We start from the raw sequence: 21,973 nt of genomic DNA, 5'->3' as shown, positions 1-21,973 counted from the left end.
TATTACAAGTAGAGAACTGATAGCGAACAGCATGGATCCTGATCAGACTGCGCGGATGCGCAGGCTGGCCTGGATCCATGCTGGTCACAAACCCATTATGTTGGTTTTGTCATGACACGGCTCATTTATTATACTTTAAAGCAGCTTGCCTCGAGATTCATGCTATTTTCATGAAAATTTTGGAATTTGCATTTAAAAATAAAAGTTTGTGAAGTAAACAAAGAAAGTAATACATGTATACACATTGCAAACGCGGCACGTACAATCCACGTAAATCACCAAAAAGAGGTCAAAATATTCAATATAGTAGCCCTTACTTTTATAGAATATCAATTTGTTGTTGTTGTTTTTCCAGGCAAACACATGTAGACCTTTGTTTTGTTCGTCGGGTAAACTACGCGATCATGCCGGAAACTGCGTATATCCAAACAAGAAATGGTTTGTAAACTTGAATACTGTCAGCGTAAATCTCACTTTGAATAAGAACATAAATGTCTCTGATGTGTTTAACATACCATTCATGGAAGTGTTACTTATATTACCAAGACTGGACACGCCCTGGTCAGACAACTGGAAAATACATAGTATATTTTATGAAATAAATGACAGTCATAATGAACTCACGTCGAAATTGATAGTTACACTATATACGACCCTGAACATGGTACAGCCGAAGCGTTTCATACAAAATATACGGAACACAATAACGCAAGACTGGGTGTTACACCATGAAAATAACGTCACTGTTATGAAAGCTGAGTTTTCCTCAATATCCTTTACCAACACGATGCGGACAAGACAGATGGTAAGATCGTATTTCAAAGATGATTCAATGAATATCCCTACTAAAGAGTTCATGCTATTATATAAACTTCTTCCACGTCCTAGCATTAATACAATGATAACAAAGCTTTATCTATGCGAACAAGTGGAGCTTCAACAGTCTGAGTTTATATTAAGCCCAGACAGACTGGTTCTCTTCTATTTGCGGACACAGAGATATCTGTTTGATAGCCAGTTTGCGGTCGTCTCCAGTATCTCTGAAGCGGAAACTCGTGTCCGAATTTGCATCGAAGACTCCGGGATGAGTATCTCAAATTTCAGCACAAGCAGTTTTCATAACATGTATGATATCTGCTGTGTCATTGCGGCTCTTATTGTCTTTACCCACCATTTCATTTAGTTGCCAATGAAGGAGTCACTTCTAGTTTAAGCAAAGCTTATATACATATTTGAGCGTTGCCCGAGTAAATTAGTGAACCGTGTGTGTGAGGTAACTTCTATATCTGTTTCTGCTACTTATTCTTTTACTTCTGCTCTGCTCCAGTCTCCAATTTTGCTAATTCTATCGGAAATACTTCAGTTGCTGCTAGTGCTGCTAATACCACTACTACCACCACCACCACTACCAACACCACCACCACCACCACCACTACCACTACTACTACTTCTTCTACTACTTATAATCCTACTACTACTGCTGCTATGTCTTTGACTAAAACTGCTTCTTCTGGTACTGATACAACTATTACAACAATAATTAATTCTACTACAACTGCTTCTACCACTACTTTTACTTCTACTAAAACTATGACTATTACTACTGCTGCAACAACTGATACTACTTCTGCCGCTACCACTTCTCCTGCTGGTGCCTCTGCTGCTACTGCTACCACTGCTTCTGCTGGTGCCTCAGCTGCTACTGCTACCACTGCTTCTGCCGCTACCACTTCTCCTGCTGGTGCCTCTGCTGCTACTGCTACCACTGCTTCTGCTGGTGCCTCTGCTGCTACTGCTACCACTGCTTCTGCCGCTACCACTGCTCCTGCTGCTTCCTCTGATGCTACTGCTACCACTGCTCCTGCTGGTGCCTCTGCTGCTACTTCTACCACTGCTCCTGCTGGTGCCTATGCTGCTACTGCTACCACTGCTTCTGCTGGTGCCTATGCTGCTACTGCTACCACTGCTTCTGCCGCTACCACTGCTCCTGCTGGTGCCTCTGCTGCTACTGCTACCACTGCTCCTGCTGGTGCCTATGCTGCTACTTCTACCACTGCTTCTGCTGGTGCCTATGCTGCTACTGCTACCACTGCTTCTGCCGCTACCACTGCTCCTGCTGGTGCCTCTGCTGCTACTGCTACCACTGCTTCTGCTGGTGCCTCTGCTGCTACTGCTACCACTGCTTCTGCCGCTACCACTGCTCCTGCTGGTGCCTATGCTGCTACTGCTACCACTGCTTCTGCTGGTGCCTCTGCTGCTACTGCTACCACTGCTTCTGCTGGTGCCTCTGCTGCTACTGCTACCACTGCTTCTGCTGGTGCCTCTGCTGCTACTGCTACCACTGCTTCTGCCGCTACCACTGCTCCTGCTGGTGCCTCTGCTGCTACTGCTACCACTGCTTCTGCTGGTGCCTCTGCTGCTACTGCTACCACTGCTTCTGCCGCTACCACTGCTCCTGCTGGTGCCTATTCTGCTACTGCTACCACTGCTTCTGCTGGTGCCTCTGCTGCTACTGCTACCACTGCTTCTGCCGCTACCACTGCTCCTGCTGGTGCCTCTGCTGCTACTGCTACCACTGCTCCTGCTGGTGCCTCTGCTGCTACTGCTACCACTGCTTCTGCTGGTGCCTCTGCTGCTACTGCTACCACTGCTTCTGCCGCTACCACTGCTCCTGCTGGTGCCTCTGCTGCTACTGCTACCACTGCTTCTGCTGGTGCCTCTGCTGCTACTTCTACCACTGCTTCTACTGCTACCACTGCTTCTGCTGGTGCCTCTGCTGCTACTGCTACCACTGCTTCTGCTGGTGCCTCTGCTGCTACTGCTACCACTGCTTCTGCTGGTGCCTCTGCTGCTACTGCTACCACTGCTTCTGCTGGTGCCTCTGCTGCTACTGCTACCTCTGCTTCTGCTGGTTCCTCTGCTGCTACTGCTACCACTGCTTCTGCTGCTACCACTGCTCCTGCTGGTGCCTCTGCTGCTACTGCTACCACTGCTCCTGTTGGTGCCTCTGCTGCTACTGCTACCACTGCTTCTGCTGGTGCCTCTGCTGCTACTGCTACCACTGCTTCTGCTGCTACCACTGCTCCTGCTGGTGCCTCTGCTGCTGCTGCTACCACTGCTTCTGCTGGTGCCTCTGCTGCTACTGCTACCACTGCTTCTGCTGGTGCCTCTGCTGCTACTGCTACCACTGCTTCTGCCGCTACCACTGCTCCTGCTGGTGCCTATGCTGCTACTGCTACCACTACTACCATTCATCACCATTGTCCTGCTTCTTCTGCTGCTAATTCTTTTTGCTACTACTTCTGTTGATGCTTCTGTATCTGCTGCTGTTGCTACTGTTATTGTTCATTGTTGTTTATTGTTGTTGATGATGTTGTTGTTGTTGTTGTTGATAATGATGATGAAGATGATGATGGTGATGATGATATTACCACAGTTACTGTGCCTACTTTTTTGCGGCTGCTGCTCCCTTCTGCTACCACTCCAGCTTCTACCGCTGCTACAAAATAACACAACTACAACACGAACTATAATGATAGCGAAAACAACAGCAACAGACAATTGTTGTGATGACAATGAAGAAACCGCTGTTGCTCCAGACAACAACACTGATGACGGTGACGTGGAGTATCTTGACGTGTATACAGCGTACACTCTTTAAAAATTGTTAACATTAGACTTACAGTATTTAGAAAAGACAGAAAAATAAGGAAAAACAAATATACAATAAAATTTACATTAGTTATCTTGGTTGGTATAATATCATAATTTACAGGATTTAATATGCACACTATATTTAGAGAATATATAGCATATAAACATATCACATGGTTGTATGATATATGACACGATGTGACATTATATGATATGACAAGATATGTCATGATATGATAAAATATGATATGACAAGACATGATATGACAAGGTATGCTATGATATGATATAACATTATATGAAATGATATGCTGAGATATGATAAGATTTTATATGTTTTAATGAGATATGACATGACAAGACATGATAAGATATGATATATTTACTTTCATAATAAACTTCAATTGCATTGCGTTCTCGTATTGTGTGATTGTTGATATTGTTTGTATATGAACATGGTCATTTATGAAATATTATATCACAAACAATGATTTTATCGCTGAATAAAATCACTGTTTGGAGTTCGGATGCCGAGGCCGTAGCCCGAGTGATATAATGATGCGCATCCGAAAGACAAACAGTGATTTATCAAACGATAAAATCACCGATATAACAAAATCACATTCTAAAATAACAATCTGTAAGTATCCTAGTGCGTTCATAGGATTTTATGTAGAGATGCTACAACAACTAAACAGATTCAATATATTTTTTTTAAAGTTATGATACATTTAATTTTGAAAAAGAGAATATAACTAATAATCGAATAATTTGCGTAGAATTGGAGAAACATGTTTGAATTTTACATAGTATTAATACGGAGATTCTTTTTAAAAACATGTAGATTCATTTTCTAAAAGATCTTTGGGTAAAATACTTCTAGGATAATTGTAGAAAACAATTAAATCTAGCAAATTCTTCCTGAATATGTCTTATTTGAATAAATGAATATATTAACTATGTTTTGGGAAGAAGCAATCCTTTTACTCGTCAAGTTAAATGGTCTTTTTTATAAACTGACAGGTTTTTTAATGACACTATGTAATCATACTGTGATTACCTGTAGACTTTCAAACGTAACATATTTTCTCTGTGTGTATTCAAAAGATGTTTATTTTACATTTAAAAAGAGACAGTATAGTAATTATCAGTTGTTTTTCAAATATCAAATATGAGCATAATAAAGCCTTCTAAACATTCGAATCTTACAAGAGACTATGTTGTTTTTTTAATTTTTCATATGAAAATTCTATCCAGGAAGCTTACGAAAGGTCGTTGTTTTTCTTAGGTGCCCGCTCGACACGTATTTACCTGCAGAATCCTTGTGCCACAGCAGTAAAGCTTGAACATTCTGCGTGTCAGTTTAACTTGTAGGGACACTAAAATGGTTTATTAACTGACGGGGAACTGAATATATTTGTTTCAATATTTTTACGAGATATTTGTATCAAATGAAATAAATCTGGACTATCAACGTATGTGCAAATTTTCCAATCATTCGCTCAGTCTGTTTTTCCTGAAAAATGATTCTGAACTGTCCAAAAATTGCCCAAATTAAGTTTTTAAACGCTTTTGAATTAATTCGGGCTAAGAATCACAAAAAGGATTTAATATTTGAGAATATTTCTGATTTTCTCTTCTGTGCTCTTTTTATTTTTTTCACTTTAAGTGTTTCAGTTGATCTACGCTAGTTATACAAATTTTATGTTCCTGGTCATCTGGACCTTCATGGAGTCCCTTTTAAAGTTCCAACCAAGCCCTCATTAAAGACAATGATGTCGGAAACCGAAGATTCGCCGATAATTATATCATTATAGCATAAAAGATCACAGTGGTAAACGATATTTTATGAAGTAGCTGGATACTGTAAACCCGGTAATTTTTCGTGAGGTTTTAATTTTCGGTATTATTCGCGATTCTGTTGCGTCGCAAAACTTATGACACCGCGTACATTTTAAAACTACGTACATTATGCGAAATATATCCAACATCAAAAATGTCTGAATTGCGATCAAGTGTGTAAAGCCATTCTGATATTTTTTTAACTTTTGCTCAGTTACTGCGCATGTTATGCACATTCTAGTTAAATGAAACATAGAAAAAGGAAAAGAACCAAGTTTCTTGTATCCCTTAATTCGCTTTTTTTAGTCCTCGATAGTACATTGTCAGTTTTCCGAACAATTGGTTGCCGTTTACTGTACCATGATTTTAACAACACGATTGGTTTTTGCTACAAAGCGAATCGGCATGATGCTGAAGTTCCGATGGGTGGCAGTATATCATGTATGGGCGTGGCTTCGACATTACTCTCTTGCAAAGGAGATAAACATTTTCGTTTCATATCAACATCGTCACCATTTTTAGCACCGTTTGTTGCATTCATAGGACATACACCCTTTGTAATAGGCTTTTCAATGGCTGATGTTTGTATAATTCTATTTACATCATTATTATCATTATTGTTAGTTTTCACGAAATCATCTGACTGACCTTCATCGTGACCTTTCTCGACCGGAAGTTGTTGTTTTTCTGTAAGATCGCAGCTTGTGTCAAGCTTTTCTTGCAGTACAGTACAAATGTCCGCTTTCTCTGGGATATACCCAGAAGAATTCCTGTCTATTTTTTCTGGAATTCCTGAACTTGCATCGTCTCCTATTTGATTGTCTTTTCTAAAATATTTAAAAAAAAAACAACATTAATTGCATTTTAAGAAAAGTTCAGTGAACTTTAATTTTTACTTCCAAATGTAGAGCTAAATCATTATTTTAGATATTTAAATATGCTTTGAAGGTTGTCTTATCCTGTATTGTACACGGGTAATGATATACATTGCTTTCCAAAAACCACATTTAATTATATGGCTCTAGTTAATAAACAAGTTATGTGAAACTTCCCTTATAAAGGGTGAATAATTACATCAACATAAATTAGGAATTGATTCACGAAATGAATAGATATCTGAATGAAATTGATATATAAGAAATTGACTTAAAAATTCACCAAAATTTCATGAATTGTGATTTCTTAATTATTCTGAATTATAATTAAAATAAACACGGATGATTAATGACCGTAGTGTTGAGTATGTCAGTGCGTTGTCGTCTGCACAATACAGAATGCCGCGTGAGAGCCATGATTAGAAGTCTAAAATTTATTCAATTAGCAAACGTCGGATGAAAGAAATGGATAAATGGTATTCATGAATTAATTACCATATTTGCTAATAATTACACGAATTGGCACTGAGAAAGTTAGTTAACGTTTGTTTTGTACCCCAAGATTAGCCTGGAAAATCTTAAATATTCGTAAGTAAGTACATTTATTTGCTCATTTGGTAAGCTATATTTTTCAAAAGAAAAATATAAAAAATTCGCATTGTTAATACTCCATCTTGTTAACAATATTACATATTAAAGTTTGAACAAACTTGAAAATATGAGCAACAGGTTTAACTTGTCTTTTGTAGACGGTTGTGTACCGTACAGGTATAACGGGAACACACTTGTTCGTACCGGGGGGAAAATTTGAAGAAAAAAAAAACACATTTGCCAAGTGCAGGCCAAGACTATACTGCACTTGCATGCCGCCATTGTCTCAACATGGTCTGCACTGTTCGCTATTCAGTCGGTACTTATTTTCAAGTCCCCCCCCCAAACTGGTGAATGATCTTATCCGTGGTTATAATTATTGAGCATAGCGAGAATAAAAATGTAAATGACTTACTTCTTAAGAATTTTCATGGCAATAAATGCACAAACAACGAGAATTGTAATACCAACGGTACTTCCTACAACAGCCCCGGCTATCACACCATCTGAAATACACACAACATATCTTTATCATTTACGACTTACCTCCCTTTTTTGTTTGGCTTTTACAAACACGAAAAGTCAAATAAAATTCTTAAAACAGATCGTTTATGTACAAAGATTGAAAGTCACAAGAATAAAAAAACATAAAGTAATACAAGTACATGTAAAAAATTTAGTTCTCAAATAACGCTGGACAGTTGGTATACATCCGGCCATTGTCTGACTTAAAGGCCCATTAAGCCTCCAAAATGCTAATGTTTGGATTTGGCAAAAAAAAATCCAGAATCAATCCAAAAGGTAAGTCATACTCTACAGTATAGCTGAACCTTCTTTTGTGTTTTGGAAGTTAGTACAGTAAAAAGTAATTTGGTACTTTGTATGGATGTCAAAACAGCACTTTGCTTTCATTTTGCTTATATTATCACAAATGTTTCCAATTTGTGTCCAATTTTTTCAGATGATAAGCATCTCATATATTCTAAATCAATTATTTCAACATCATATAACACAAGCTGCACTTTCTGCAGAAAGGAAAAGTTATTCATTTCCTAGTCTTAGTGTGCCTTTAAACGCACAATTTCGTTAACGTAAACACAATCTAATAAAATGAAACGTACTGGGTGCATTCAAAGCTTTCGGTAGAGCTTTTATATTGTAAATTAACAAACAAATCATACCATCATTAGAGCTGCCGTTACTGCTTGAATGACCATCAGTATTTTCGTCTGACGTAGAAGATGACGTCATTGAAGCGGCTGTCGACGTCGGCGTTGTTGACTGAGTTGTAATACTAGAGGCACATGTTTCACAGCACGTGTTTATGTCTGTATAGGTCGGACACAGGAAAGAAAAGCAAACGGCTTTATCCCCATACAGACAATCTGTAACGTATCACCATGTACATGATATATATATACATCATAAACAATGATAATATGAGCCGTGTCACGACAAAACCAACATAATGGGTTTGCGACCAGCATGGATCCAGACCAGCCTGCGCATCCGCGCAGTCTGATCAGGATCCATGCTGTTCGCTATCAGTTTCTTTACTTGTTTAAAGGGTCTGTAAGCGAACATCATGGATCCTGATCAGATTGCGCGGATGCGCAGGCTGGTCTGGATCCATGCTGGTCGCAAACGCACTATGTTGGTTTTGTGTGACACGGCTAATATATAGCATATATACATGCATTGTCGATTTTAAATAAAGCCATATTTTACACTATACTTACTTCAACATATATTGAGGAAGGTTTTGCACAAGCAAGAGTTTAGAACTCTTGATTATCATGTTGAAAATCAGAACATCTTAATTATCGGGGTTTTTAAAAAGTGGATCTTTTACAATTGTTAAGCATGAGAAATCTAATTAGCTAAATAGAAAATTACACTTTCCTACAAATTCAATATATCATTTGAGTACCCTATGAAAAAAGATATTAAAATATGAGAATCTAAATGTAACACAATACGGCAAAACTGAAATTGATGCAGTCTGCTTTTCTGTTTTTGTTCATGGATTACTAACTGGCAATGGTTATAACGCAGACTACTCGTGGCGGCTATTTCGTTGACCCCTAGCACCAACTTTATCAGATTTAACATTTTAAAAGTAATTTCAATATGTAGGTCAATATTTACTTTGGTTATTTCTCGCGACAGCGTTGCATGACGCACAACATGAAGCCTCTATACTGTTATCATAGCATTCAGCATTGTCGTCTGCTATAAGTTCCGAACATGTCATACCATCTTTAACAATTCCGGCTGTATCCCCGTTTGGACATGTGACTGAAAATACAAAAAAGACAACGCTGTTGAACTGTTAACCAGAAACAAAACAAAACTTAATTAGCATCCATTTGAAATGGAGGGCAATATGATGACGTATTACTCAAGTAAACATTGTTCACAACAGATCTATCCGCATTGTTTTAATATATTATTGCAAACTCCGCGCACGGTCACGCTACAGCCACATCTATACATAGTTCACATCTATAACACCTTACGGTCTTGAAGTATTAGCAAAACCGTGTTAACTTGGTAACTAAACAAGATATATGTTGTATATATACATTTTGATTGTTGCAAACTACAGAAGTTCTAACATTTTCAACTTTATATTCATTGCCATTCAAACGTAATGTTTGAAATGGTGCTCTGAAAGAAACAAATGGATGTTCGTAAGATCTATTACATTGCTGGAATACAAGGTGATACTCAATCCGGTCAAATATACTTTCTTCCATGGTAACATAATAATCATAAACATACACGTAAAAAACTCATCATACGTAAAATATTGGTGCGTGCATGCGTGCGTGCGTGTGCGCGTGTGTATTCTATGCTAATGATGGTCTATCCGCCCTTTCAGGCACTGAGAGTACGGAAAAAAAAGCAAAACGGCATGTTGGCAATTGTTATGACCCTATATGTCTAACAATTACAAGTTTATTAACCCTCGTAATAAAGATGTGATATTAAAGGGCAAACAATTTTCATCCATTCAATATATTTACAAGTATTTTTACTAGCTAGATCTCATGCAACCTTACAATTTCTAATTACTTCAAGTCCGTTAAATTTGTCTGTTTCAATAACATGTATTTATTTAGATTTCTACTTTACAACCTGCACTTAAAGACACATTTGTCACTTTTGCTATAATGAAGAGAGTCAAAAGTAATTCCGCCCAAATCATGTTGTAGACCTACACGAAAATTGACAGATTCAAATACCGTACATATATCTGATATCAAATACTTAAAAAATATCCGAAAAACTATTTATAATGCACACATATAATTAACACTAATCTCTTTTTTGTGTCGATATCTTTGCATCGAGATTTCAGCGTTTTTGGTAAAAGAGCGCTTAAAAGTCGTATGGCGTATGACTCGCAATCATTTAGACGCTTGTCTTGCAAGTCGTACGTCATTAGATGACATCCGGTGGAACAAGGAAGTTTGTACATTTGTAATACAATGAAACCTTTAACTGCGATTTATTAATAAGGAAACAAGGAAGGATGTGAGTAAACTTAGACCACGAAACAATAATCAAACATGTCACTATTCTGATAGTGACTGGCCTGTATTGTTATCACGTGACTATTAATCGTTGTGCCTGTATAAATTTATTTTTCATTTTCAAAATTTGGATAAACAACATCTTTCCGATAATGAGCATTTAAGACTTGTAAAAATTGTAGCATTTGTAACATTATGATAATGGCGTGCAGGTCATACCTTTTCATACTTAAAGAGCAACTTTAAAAAATGACCTTAAGATGTTTGCGTTCAAGACTTATTTTGTTAAAGAAAATGTTTGTAATGTTTGTGTAGGTCAGACTGCATGGATATCTTCGCCTCTTAAATTTGACACAGGCAAATCATTATAATTTTTATAATACTTTAGGGGTTAATCATAAATGAAGCATACTTAGTTTCTTCCTTGAGTTTCCATAAGTACTCGTATTGGCTTATCTTTTATAATTAAATGTCAGAATATTTGAGCATAAAATATTAGCATTGTTCAATTGCTCTGGTGTAAAACTGTCTATACAACAATAACAAAAGTTATTCCCTCCACATGCTACGAAAAATAAATACATTCTCAGATTAAAAACGTCATAAAAGAAATGACTTTATTTGTAAACACTGTAGAGAATTTTCATATTATGTATACTGCTTTGAGCCTTCAGTGGTTTGATCAAACAAAGACTAAACAAATATTAAAAAAAGAAAAAACAGTTTTCAGCAGACGATTTTATTTACCCGCTTTTTTCATACTTGCCCTTCAATTTATTCATGAATGTACAAAGATTGTTTAACATGTCTATTACGAGTTTAATTAGAACAGAACAGAACATTTGTTTCTTTGATTTGTACATAGGGTCTCAACCCGGTACAGAATTAGACCCAACCCGTTGTAGTCTAGAAAGTAGTTCTTTAAAATTTTGAAGTGGCCCAATTTAAGTCATCTCTAGTTAGGTTGATCATAATTAAAGTGTATTTATTGCATGTGTGTAGTTTTTGTGTGTTATATGATGTGTTTAAAAGTTGTTTTTTGTGTATTCTCCAGGAACTCATTTGTTGGCGGAAGGATTAAAGATGTATCACCCACCAGCAGTCAGGAGTTTTCAAAGTGGTGAATTTAAACTGTGTTACAACAGAGTGAAGATTTCTGAAAAAAGTAGATGGCTAACCTATTATATTTTGGGCATCATTTGACTTAAATAGTGTTGATGTTTAAAGTTGAAGACAGTATATAATTCATCAAGAACAGTGGAATCCAGAATTAAGCCTCAAATGTGACTGATTTACTATAGAACAAAGAACACGAAAGTTCACCACGCCGTCACCATAGTACATCATCATATACATCATATAATTTCAAATTCATTTAGTATTTAGAATGCCTAAAGAATGGTATAACTTATGGTGTTTCGTTTCGTGTTTCCACCTTTTAATTTATACAAATTCATTTTATAAGTTTATTAAAACTATCTCAAATCTGTTCCTGGAACCAACCAGTACTAAGCAATGAATGTAAAAGTTTCTTGTTCAAGGAAACAACTGTTTGCCCCTGACGGGATTTGAACCCACGTGACCAGCAGTCTTTAGATTACTAGTTCAACGCGTCAACCGCTCGTCCACGCAGCCGCTCGTTTTCGCGTTTTCGTCCTCGTATTTTCGCGTTTTTATCTTCATCCCTTCGTGTGTTCGACTTTCCGCGTTTAAGATGTCTTCATTCATAGGCGATGGCCCTAACGGACACCGTTATATAGTATTTTGAAATGCGGTAAGATATTGAGTATCAAAAATATTAAATTACAGATACCGGGTATATTTTCATAGGTATCGGCACAAATGCTAATTTTTGTTTCCGAAAATTTTCACAGACTCCCAGGACAATTCCTCTATCATAACAAAGGGTATTACTAGTATATAACAAAAACAATAAATGTATTAATGCAATCTTTTACATTTGTTGAATGTGCAACATTCTTTTAGAACCGGTAATACAGGGAGTCTCGTGTTAGTGTTTCCAAATAAAGGCATACTTTTTTTGTTATTTTGCTTACAAATAACCCACTGAATTGAAGCTGATATAATAATGATAGTAAGTATAATAAAAAAAAAATAATTGTAATAATAATGATAATAATAATAATAATAATAATAATAATAATTCTAATGATAATAATAATGATAATAATAATAACGATAATAATAATAATAATGATGATAAAAATAATAATAATCATGATGATGATGATGAATTGAGGACATGTACGTGTTTTTTCTATACAGGCTTTATTTTCATCGAGTGGTATGAAAATGGCTACCGCCACTCATGAAATATGATAATTTTTATTCCACGATCTTATTCTTATATTTAGTATTCATCTATCATTCAAATGTAATTATTTCCTCTTTATAGCTTTATAAGTGACGGTATTTCTATAATGATCTAATTATGCGTGATAAAAAGACAGGTAAAGTGTTATTATTAATGTGTTTTTAACCATTTGGAAAATCTTGCGTAAATAATGGCTTAATGATACAATTTTAGTTTATTTCAGTCTTTCTTTATGAAAAAAATATTGAAGTTACTTTTGCATAATTAATACAACTGCACCGTCTGTGATATCACGCTTAAACGGCGAGTTAGAATTTATATAGATGATTTCTTAATGTAATATTTGATCAACTTTATCGCGTTCATTTGATTGCCGAAGAAATCCATATCTCATTTATAATACCCCCTGATATATATCTCACAAGAAGTTCTAAAAAAATATTACCAGAGAAAGTCGCAAACGTTAGACACATCCAGAGACTGAGAGGGTACCGCGTTAATCGTTTTCCAGTCAAATTTTTACTGACTTATACAAGTTTCTGTGTGTGATTTTGCTTACATGTATCAGATGATATTTACATACATGTAAGCAAAATCTTGATCTCACAATCCTCCTTTCTTGACACACATGGTAAAAACTTAATAAACTTATTCTTTATTTCTATGAGTAATTAATACCTTACAATAATATTTATTGTCTTTTATTGTCTTAAGAGTATTTCTTTATTAAATTCAATCGAAATTATTGTACCAGATGACGTCATTTTGACATTGTGATTGATGCATAGCAGGATTATACTTTAGTTGAGGTACTTTGGGAAATTTATAATTTCGACTCAGTTATTTTTAAAGCTAAATATGCCTCCACTTAGTCAAAACAAACTTGAGAAAATTATACTAAGCTGTGCGATAATTGAATGATTTTTCAGTACATTTGTACTTACAACAATATTTCCACTGCGTTACTAACGCAGTAAAGACTATTTATGCATATTTTGACCACATTTTGGTAATTTACGTGGTTTGTAAGTGCCATTGATAATATGTTAATTGCTTCCTTTTTGGTTACTTCACAATATTACACATTCACATACATTTTCAAAATTTTCATGAAAATTAGCATGAGGACAAGGATGTCAAAAGCACCTTTGAATCCCATGACTCATCCTTAGGTAAAGTACAAAATAAATTATTAGATTCTACTGTGGTAAAACGTCCTTGGTCAGTTGTCAAATAAGTATTTTAAATATTTAAGTATTCCAAAACAACACCCAAGGTTGCCCATAGCAGTTCATTCCCCTTCTGACTTTTTTTCGAACTCGTGACCTTTGAACGTCTTCGTTGTCTTAATTGTGTGACAAAGATTTTTCAACCAAATAAAAGTTGATCCACGTGTATTTTAGGGAGAAACGGAAACGAATACAATTAACGAAATTGAAAAATGATAGAATAGCGTTCAATGACTTGTGGACTTTTTCTCGATATCGGCAAAGAAATTTTAATAATCTTGTCTAAAGTGTGGATATATTGACAGGTCAGATGGCCGTATATAAAGATTATTTGCAATATATTCTCCCGTATATCCGTCAGCATCTTGTATGATGAATTTATATTTTTTTGACTGTTTTTAAAGAAGCGCGGGAAAAAAGGCGCGCGTAAAAACAAGTTCAACTATTACTCGAACGCTGCACATTAAAAAGTAATTCGATGTAACTTTTAACTTTTTTTAAGGGATAGCATTTGAATCGAGAAATATGCTATAAAGAACCAAAGGCAATGATAAATTTTATACACACGCGTAGTTAACCGTCTACGATGTGGAACTACATTTTTATTTTTGCGCGCTTCGGTTATTCACAGTATATACTGCACAATATACAAACAAAACTCGAGAAATTATCTGCATTATTATAAAGGGCCATATAAGTTATCAAATCACTATAACGAACGATTTACATTAAGAGTCATCCGTATTTACTTTTAAAAGATTGAACATTAAAATTTTCTTATTCTTCTTAACGACCATCTGTTTTTGCTTATATGAAGTACCTATATATGTATCACCTTTCTTTTATTTTGAATAAAGGAACATTTGTTTTTACAAATACATGGAGTAGCTATAGTTTTTTTTTTCCAAATCGACATATACATGTATTTATAACTATGTTTAAGTAACTCTCTCTGCTATCCGGATGGGCAATTGGCATAGAATATCTATAAAATAAAATTCCACTATAATTTACGCTTTTGGGAATCAAAGCAGCATACCTCCAGAAATATGCTCATTTTCAAGATAATTTTGAAAATGTATTTAAAAGTAAAATGTGAAGTGGGCAAGAAAGTGATTTACACATTGCAAATGGCGCTTACAATCCTTGTAAATTAGCAAAAAGAGGCCAAAATATGCAAAAAAAGGTCTTTACTGCGTTAGTCACGCATTAGAAATTAAATATGGTGATTAATACTGCCAATTCAGTCATTAATCTCACCTAACCTGTAAATTATTACTTGAATCATTTTCCTTCTCTTAAAATCTCAGTACATTTTTCTCAAGTTGATTTCCTTGAAATATGTTGGCTCATCTGGAGGCATCAAATTCAGCTTTAAAACATAATGACAACCCCGCAATTCCAACGGGTGATACGCTAAGCTATTAGAAGCAGGTCCATTGCTTTTCAATGTACTGTACTCATTGATTTGAACGCTAAATAACGCGGAGGAAATAGAAAATAACGCATCGATAAACATTTACCCAGTAACATAAGTCTTTATTTAGATTGGTGCACCTGCTTCACTATTCACCATAATATATAGAACACGCGACAGAACATGGTGATAGAAAGTTTATATTTTTCTAAGACGACCAATCCTTAAAGTCACACAAGGGTCTAACAGTAAATTTATTCTAAATGTATTTTTCCTTTTCATATGACAAAATTAATAAGAATAAGGTCTTGTAGTATAGTTATCACTAAAGCAGTATGATCCAACCTTTAATACTTTGTAATTTGTAACAGTTGTTGTTGTTGATGATGATGATGATGACGACGACGACAATGATCATGTTGTTTGTGATGATGACGATGATGACGACGATGATTATGATGATCATGTTCTTTGTGATGATGATGGTGATGATGACGACGACGACGACGATGATGATGATGTTGTTGTTAGTGATGATGATAATGATGACGACGACGACGATAATGATGATGATGATGACGACGATGATGGTGATGATGACGACGATGATGATGATGATCATGTTGTTAGTGATGATGATGATGATGACGACGATGATTATGATGATCATGTTGTTAGTGATGATGATGATGGTGATGATGATGATGGCGACGACGACGATGATGATGATGTTGTCAGTGATGATGATTATAATGACGACGACGAGGATGATGATGACGACGACGATGATGATGATGATCATGTTGTTTGTGGTGATGATGATGATGATGATGGTGATAATGATGATGATGACGACGACGACGATGATGATGATGATGTTGTTAGTGATGATGATAATGATGATGGTGATAATGATTGACGATGATGACGACGACGACGATGATGATGATGATATATTTGTTGTTGTTGTTGATGATGTGGATGATGATGACGACGATGATGATGATGATCATGTTGTTAGTGATGATGATGATGGTGATAATGATGATGATGACGACGACGACGATGATGATGATCATGTTGTTAGTGATGATGATGATGATGATGGTGATAATGATGATGATGACGACGACGACGATGATGATGATGATGTTGTTAGTGATGATGATAATGATGACGACGACGACGATGATAATGATGTTGATGATGATGATGTTGTTGTTGTTGTTAGTAATGATAATGATGACGACGACGATGATGATGACGATGATGTTTGCTTACACAAAAGAATAATTACAAAACAATACCAGAGTATCATGTATATACTTATTTTACTTAAATATTTTTTGAAATACTAAATGATTTAAATTAGCCTATCATATGCAAATAGCGTTTATACAAAAAGACCTAATTAGATACGGATAAATCATTCACATAAAAGGCATATTGATTGAAAAAAAATCAATCATTGCGGCAGATATACCTCAATTTCCACGTACACATCTATTAACTGTCATTTCAGTCATATTATGAAAAAAATCAGTTGACAATTTGAATTTAAGACTTCATCATGAACAAAATAGATAGATAAATAAATAAATAAATAAATAAATAAAAAATAAACAAAATAATAAAATAAAATGATAAAATAAATATTAACTGAAATAAAATAAATAAATAAACAAATAATGGGCACTCATTATAAGGTGTAAAATTATGTACATCAATTTACGCATTTTTTGCAAGCCTTTCTAAGAAAATTACAACTAAATGAAATTATTGAAATCTAGTTTCCGTGATTATTATTGTTGTGATACTTACGGGGGAGGAACTGTTACACGGCGGATTGAGTTCTTATGATAACTTGTCAGGAGTTCTTATGATAACTGTCACGGAGTTCCTGGATAACGTTACGGATTTCGTCGGAAATCTTTTGTATATTCCGAAGAAGCAATAGAAACACTCGTCAAAAATGGAAATGTTCATCAGAAAGAAAACATTTTATAGTCCATTTTTCATCGAATCCTGACATGTTATCATTAGAACTTCATCCGTCGTGCAACAGTTCCTCCCCCGTGATACTATAGGAAAGAAAAATTATAGAACTTACCTGCTGCTACTGTCAGTTTCAAATATATGCTTAGAACAACAAATAGAAGCATTGTATCTAATGCTAGATCACTTCTCAGGGGTTTTAAATAACTCCAAGCTATGTATTCATTAATTCACATAATCATTTAAAAATATTATATCACTCTGAAAAAATTACAGTCTTTTGCTTCTGTTGCCTATCTAAATGGCGTCAAACTCTTTTTTTATTTGTACAAATAATTACAAAAAAATGAAAATAAAATAATAGCTATTTGTCAAATATTTCTGTCTAGGTAAAACATTTTTATGTTTTACCTGTACATTCCATTTAAAATAAATACAAGCTTTTATTTTTTCCCATAATCTGCTCGGTTAGATTTCCGTTCATAAATTTTCCGAATTTCAGAAGAAAAAAACGCATCATTTGTTATTCATCTTATTTTTTTCTTTCTTATTTTCCAAATTTCAGAAGAAGAAAATCCTCATCATTTGTTTTTTTAATGTCTTTTCACCTTATTGGGTATTTCAACGTCATGTTATTCCACATAATTATCCGTTTATTTTTATTTCTTCTATTTTTTCTTAAATGACTTTATCACTGAATTTCATATAATTCACAAACTTGTATTTATCAGGTAAGTAAACTTGAATGAAGGGCTCCATTCTTAATGTAAACACTTATTTGAACTCTTATATTGGCAAAAAATCATTTCACATTAATTGCACCAAGTTTAAATTGTCCAATGGGAAGGTCAGATTTTAAATTAACGTCGTATAATAAATCATTCTATATTTATTTGTAAAATTTGCACTATTTTTTCACAATGAATAAAAATCATTCAATTTATGATGTGAATAGCCAAGTTATTTTGTTAGATTTAAAAATATGAAAATATGGCAGATCAGATTTTAAATTACAATGTAACTTTTGTATAAACCATTCTAATTATTCATAAAATTTGCATTATTTTTTCATGATAAATAAAAGTCATTCAATCACGATATGAATAGCCAAGTTATGTAATTTCTTGTAATTTAGAAATGATGTGAAAGTATATTCAACGATTCAAGTATTCGAATTGCTTGCGGGTCATGAAGAGCACAAGAATTTTGTTGTTTTTTTTTTTTTTCACAAAAATGCTCCACCTTCATTTGTTGTTTATTTCCTAAACCTTTTCAACCCGGAATTTGTCTAATAGACTTGTTCTCTTTTGAATTTGGAGCAGTCCATTATTGAATACAGGAACAGTCGAAATAAATTAAAGAGATCCCATTTATATTGCATGAACTTGCAAGACTGGCCAATCGTGCAGTGATCTCCCCTTATCAGTACAGAGACCATATAATCTGCCAAGGGAGGTAATCACTGTGCGGAGTTTGTCAATAAGACACGATAAAAGTTTACGTGAAGTCTTAAAATGCAAAGAAAATATTCCTGTCTAATGGTATACTAATTTATAGACTATCTTTCGTTGAAAGAAATGCATAACCTTGTTATTTCAACTTATATGAAATGAAATAACCCAATAATTCTATTATTTCGTTGAACGACATGCATAAATTTGTTCACTGAACTTTTTTAATGAAATGACCCGAGACTTTCGCTCAAATTGAATTGGATTATAAGATGGCCAAATATCATTATCAGATACTAGTTAAATCGTGTTGATTTTTTCTTTCACATTTCTATAACTGCAAATTGATTGGCATTTCTTTCAAAATCATGATGTCTTGTCATACCATGAACGCTTTCGCGGGCGCTTCTTAATTTCAATTTAATCAAAATGTTAAGATCTACTAGAAGCAGTTCTAGGGGGAAGACTGGTTAACGGAAGCTTGCACCATGAACAGTCCTAAACAAACAAAGACTCGGTGTTGGTTGAAGATTGAAAACCGCTTAACCCATTACTTCATATACACGACTTTTAACGCCTTTTTCATCCCCCCCCCTTTTGTTGTCTCAAATGGTGAAAAAATGCATTATTTAGGCCCTTAACACTTGTTTTTGTTTGAGAAATGTTGTTAAAAAAAGTGACCACTTTTTCGGCGCGGGCCCCCAACCAAAAGATACATCAGGGGGTTGCCAGAAGGGGGATGTGCCCCCTTCTGTTTGGGGGGTTTGAAGGGGGGCGGCGTCCCCCTCATCGCCAAGAAAATTTTGGACTTGTGAGAGGCTATAAATGACCCCAGATTGATCATAAGGTAACGTGTAACCAACGCTGAAAAGCATTTGACTCTATCTCAATCCATTGAGAAGTTGCAGCACTTTGAAATCAATTATGATGGAAAAAATCAACGCAAAATAGTGATTTTTGGCAATTTTGAGATGTCCCCTCGTTGCCATGGTAACAGAAAAAAAATTTAAGCCTGAGCATGTTGTTGCAAGGGCAATGGTCCAGTCAACATTTGTGCCAAGTTTGATTAGTGTTGAAGCAGTTTTTATAGTATTATAGCAATTTGAACTTGTAACGGGAGACTTTTCAATGAAAACAGCCATTTTTCACAAAATGCTCATGAAGTAATGGGTTAAACCGGTGCTAGGGGGCCGTTAGGGATGTTGCATTTTTCCATTATCATGCAAGACCGCAATTTTCATGTAATTTTGTTGTTTTAAATGGATCACCGTTATTCCAGATTTTTGCTTTTTGATAAAAAAAACTGGAAAGTTTTTGGGTTCCTTGTGATTCGAAACGTCCAAATCCACTTCTGTATTTCCGGTCTACAATTTTCAAGACAAGTACAAAATAGTTTAAATTTTTCCGAGCAAATTGCGTAAATTAAATCTGAGTGAGCAAGTTTAGTTAGTAACTTAATTAATTCAAATATGCCAGTGTATGTTGATATTAAAAAATACATAAATATATCTTAATGGCTACAGTCAAATGAAAGGTCAGCAAAAAAAAATCTTCAGGAAAAAATGTCAAAATATTTCAAACAAAAGTAGTAATCTCTTGCGTCTCAAAACACAAGTATGTCTTTGGCACTTCGGTTAAACCAGGGTTTTTCAAATAGAATTTTGAAAGACCCTGGTTAAACCCAGAATTTTAAAGACTCTTAACCTGTTAGTGTTTGCAAAGCTTTATACAATGTTTTTATTAAAAATAAAAGTGTACAGAGTTTTATACTAAACGATGTTTGAAATGTTTAACTTGATTTGTTTCGAGTGCTGGAAAACTCGAAGAAACACTCGAGATGAAAATCTTAAGTTGAAGTTTAATCTCTTTGCGAAAAAGTGTGTGTCAAAGCTAGTATAAAGTAATACTCTGATATAAAAAAAAGGTTGTTAAAATTTAATAAATAAATATTTGAGTTTCTCAATTGTGTTTAATATGTAACTTATTTTTTTCTTGGACATTTTTATTCCTTGATAAATGACTCTTGTTTCTGTCGATGGTCCATCAACATAATTTAGTAAACAATCGAAGTGTAGACTTTTCGTTTCGTCATTTATTATGGTTCTTATTCAAATTTGAATGAGGTCAGACTTTCTGCTTATATGTACGTATTAATTAAATAATATTTTGACAATGCACTTGTAAGAGTATATGTATATATTGAAGGAACCCCACTGAGGTCCAAAAGCTTTAGAGGCCCGTTATTCCCCAGAAATGCTTTTATTTTTCATTTTCTCTAAATCTCTTATTTTGATGTCATACTATATAGTTTTCAGGTTAATTTCCCCATCCATATTTTGCTTCCGTTGCTTTTTAGCAATTAGTACAGCTAGAGTGATTTAGTATTTTGAATGGGGGTCAAAACACTACTTTGTTTACATTTTGCTACTTTTATAACATAATTTCAGTTTCAGTGCTACTTTCTGCAGGTAATAAGTATCTAACATGCTAGATTTAAACAGTTAATTTTATGCTTTTCAGTGGATTTCTGAATTATCCGTGAAAATTAAATTTGATAATTTCACAGTGAAAATTATCAAAATATAATTTCCCACTTTTCAATGACGAAACTATTTTCTTAAGATTTTCTCCATGTGGTACCTCAATTTTATTTTTGCTGACAATTCTGACAATGTCAGGCTGTTCAGAGAAAAGCAAAGCTATAATTTATAAATAACTTAAATGTCAAAAGTAATAAAAAGAAGAAAACTCACTTCTATTCATTCAAATTACCAATCTCTTATTTTTTTTCATTTTTACAGTTTGAAAAAAAAATTCCTTCCACATGCAAAACTGCTCTTGATGACATTTGGGCATATTTAAGTATCCTACGAGCAATAATGCCGTATGCTTTATGAAAACTTGAAAAGCAATGACAGCCATCAGCCCGAAGAATAAGTAAACAACCCAGCGTTCGGTAGGCAGCCTGTCAACTTTCCAAGTTTTCCAATTTCCTAACCACTTTTTGAATGTTTACACTTCTGTCAACACTTATTTATTGTCTGT

The 21,973-nt window shown here is 34.8% G+C and overlaps 2 protein-coding genes across 2 annotated transcripts; one reads left to right on the top strand and one right to left on the bottom strand.

The window, feature by feature from the left end:
- Window positions 1-1,590: 1,590 nt before the first annotated feature.
- LOC132749759 (ice-structuring glycoprotein-like) lies at window positions 1,591-3,309 on the top strand. Its single transcript, XM_060739652.1, has one exon. The coding sequence runs from the start codon at window positions 1,591-1,593 to the stop codon at window positions 3,307-3,309; it is 1,719 nt and encodes a 572-aa protein (XP_060595635.1).
- A 769-nt stretch (window positions 3,310-4,078) lies between these two features.
- LOC132749750 (uncharacterized) lies at window positions 4,079-18,193 on the bottom strand. The gene is made up of 5 exons (XM_060739646.1): window positions 17,593-18,193; window positions 9,111-9,260; window positions 8,144-8,347; window positions 7,378-7,468; window positions 4,079-6,323 (listed from the first exon to the last, which is right to left on the bottom strand). The coding sequence occupies exons 1-5, from the start codon at window positions 17,642-17,644 to the stop codon at window positions 5,885-5,887; spliced, it is 936 nt and encodes a 311-aa protein (XP_060595629.1). The 5' UTR covers window positions 17,645-18,193; the 3' UTR covers window positions 4,079-5,884.
- Window positions 18,194-21,973: the final 3,780 nt, after the last annotated feature.

The sequence above is a fragment of the Ruditapes philippinarum genome, unplaced genomic scaffold (assembly GCF_026571515.1).
Source record: "Ruditapes philippinarum isolate M1 unplaced genomic scaffold, ASM2657151v2 ctg2034_1_1_1_1, whole genome shotgun sequence".
NCBI lineage: Eukaryota > Metazoa > Mollusca > Bivalvia > Venerida > Veneridae > Ruditapes > Ruditapes philippinarum.
Note: the sequence above shows the minus strand (reverse complement) of the source record. Positions and strands in the feature narration are given on the sequence as shown.

Bases quoted from the DNA above. Each gene is read 5' to 3' on its own strand.
- LOC132749759 (XM_060739652.1), top strand. From the start codon at position 1,591: ATGACTATTACTACTGCTGCAACAACTGATACTACTTCTGCCGCTACC.
- LOC132749750 (XM_060739646.1), bottom strand. From the start codon at position 17,644: ATGCTTCTATTTGTTGTTCTAAGCATATATTTGAAACTGACAGTAGCA. The intron at 7,469-8,143 runs GTATGATTTGTT...TGTGTATTTCAG, and splicing joins TAACGGCAGCTCTAATGATG to ATGGTGTGATAGCCGGGGCT. The intron at 6,324-7,377 runs GTAAGTCATTTA...TAAATATTTTAG, and splicing joins GCCATGAAAATTCTTAAGAA to AAAAGACAATCAAATAGGAG.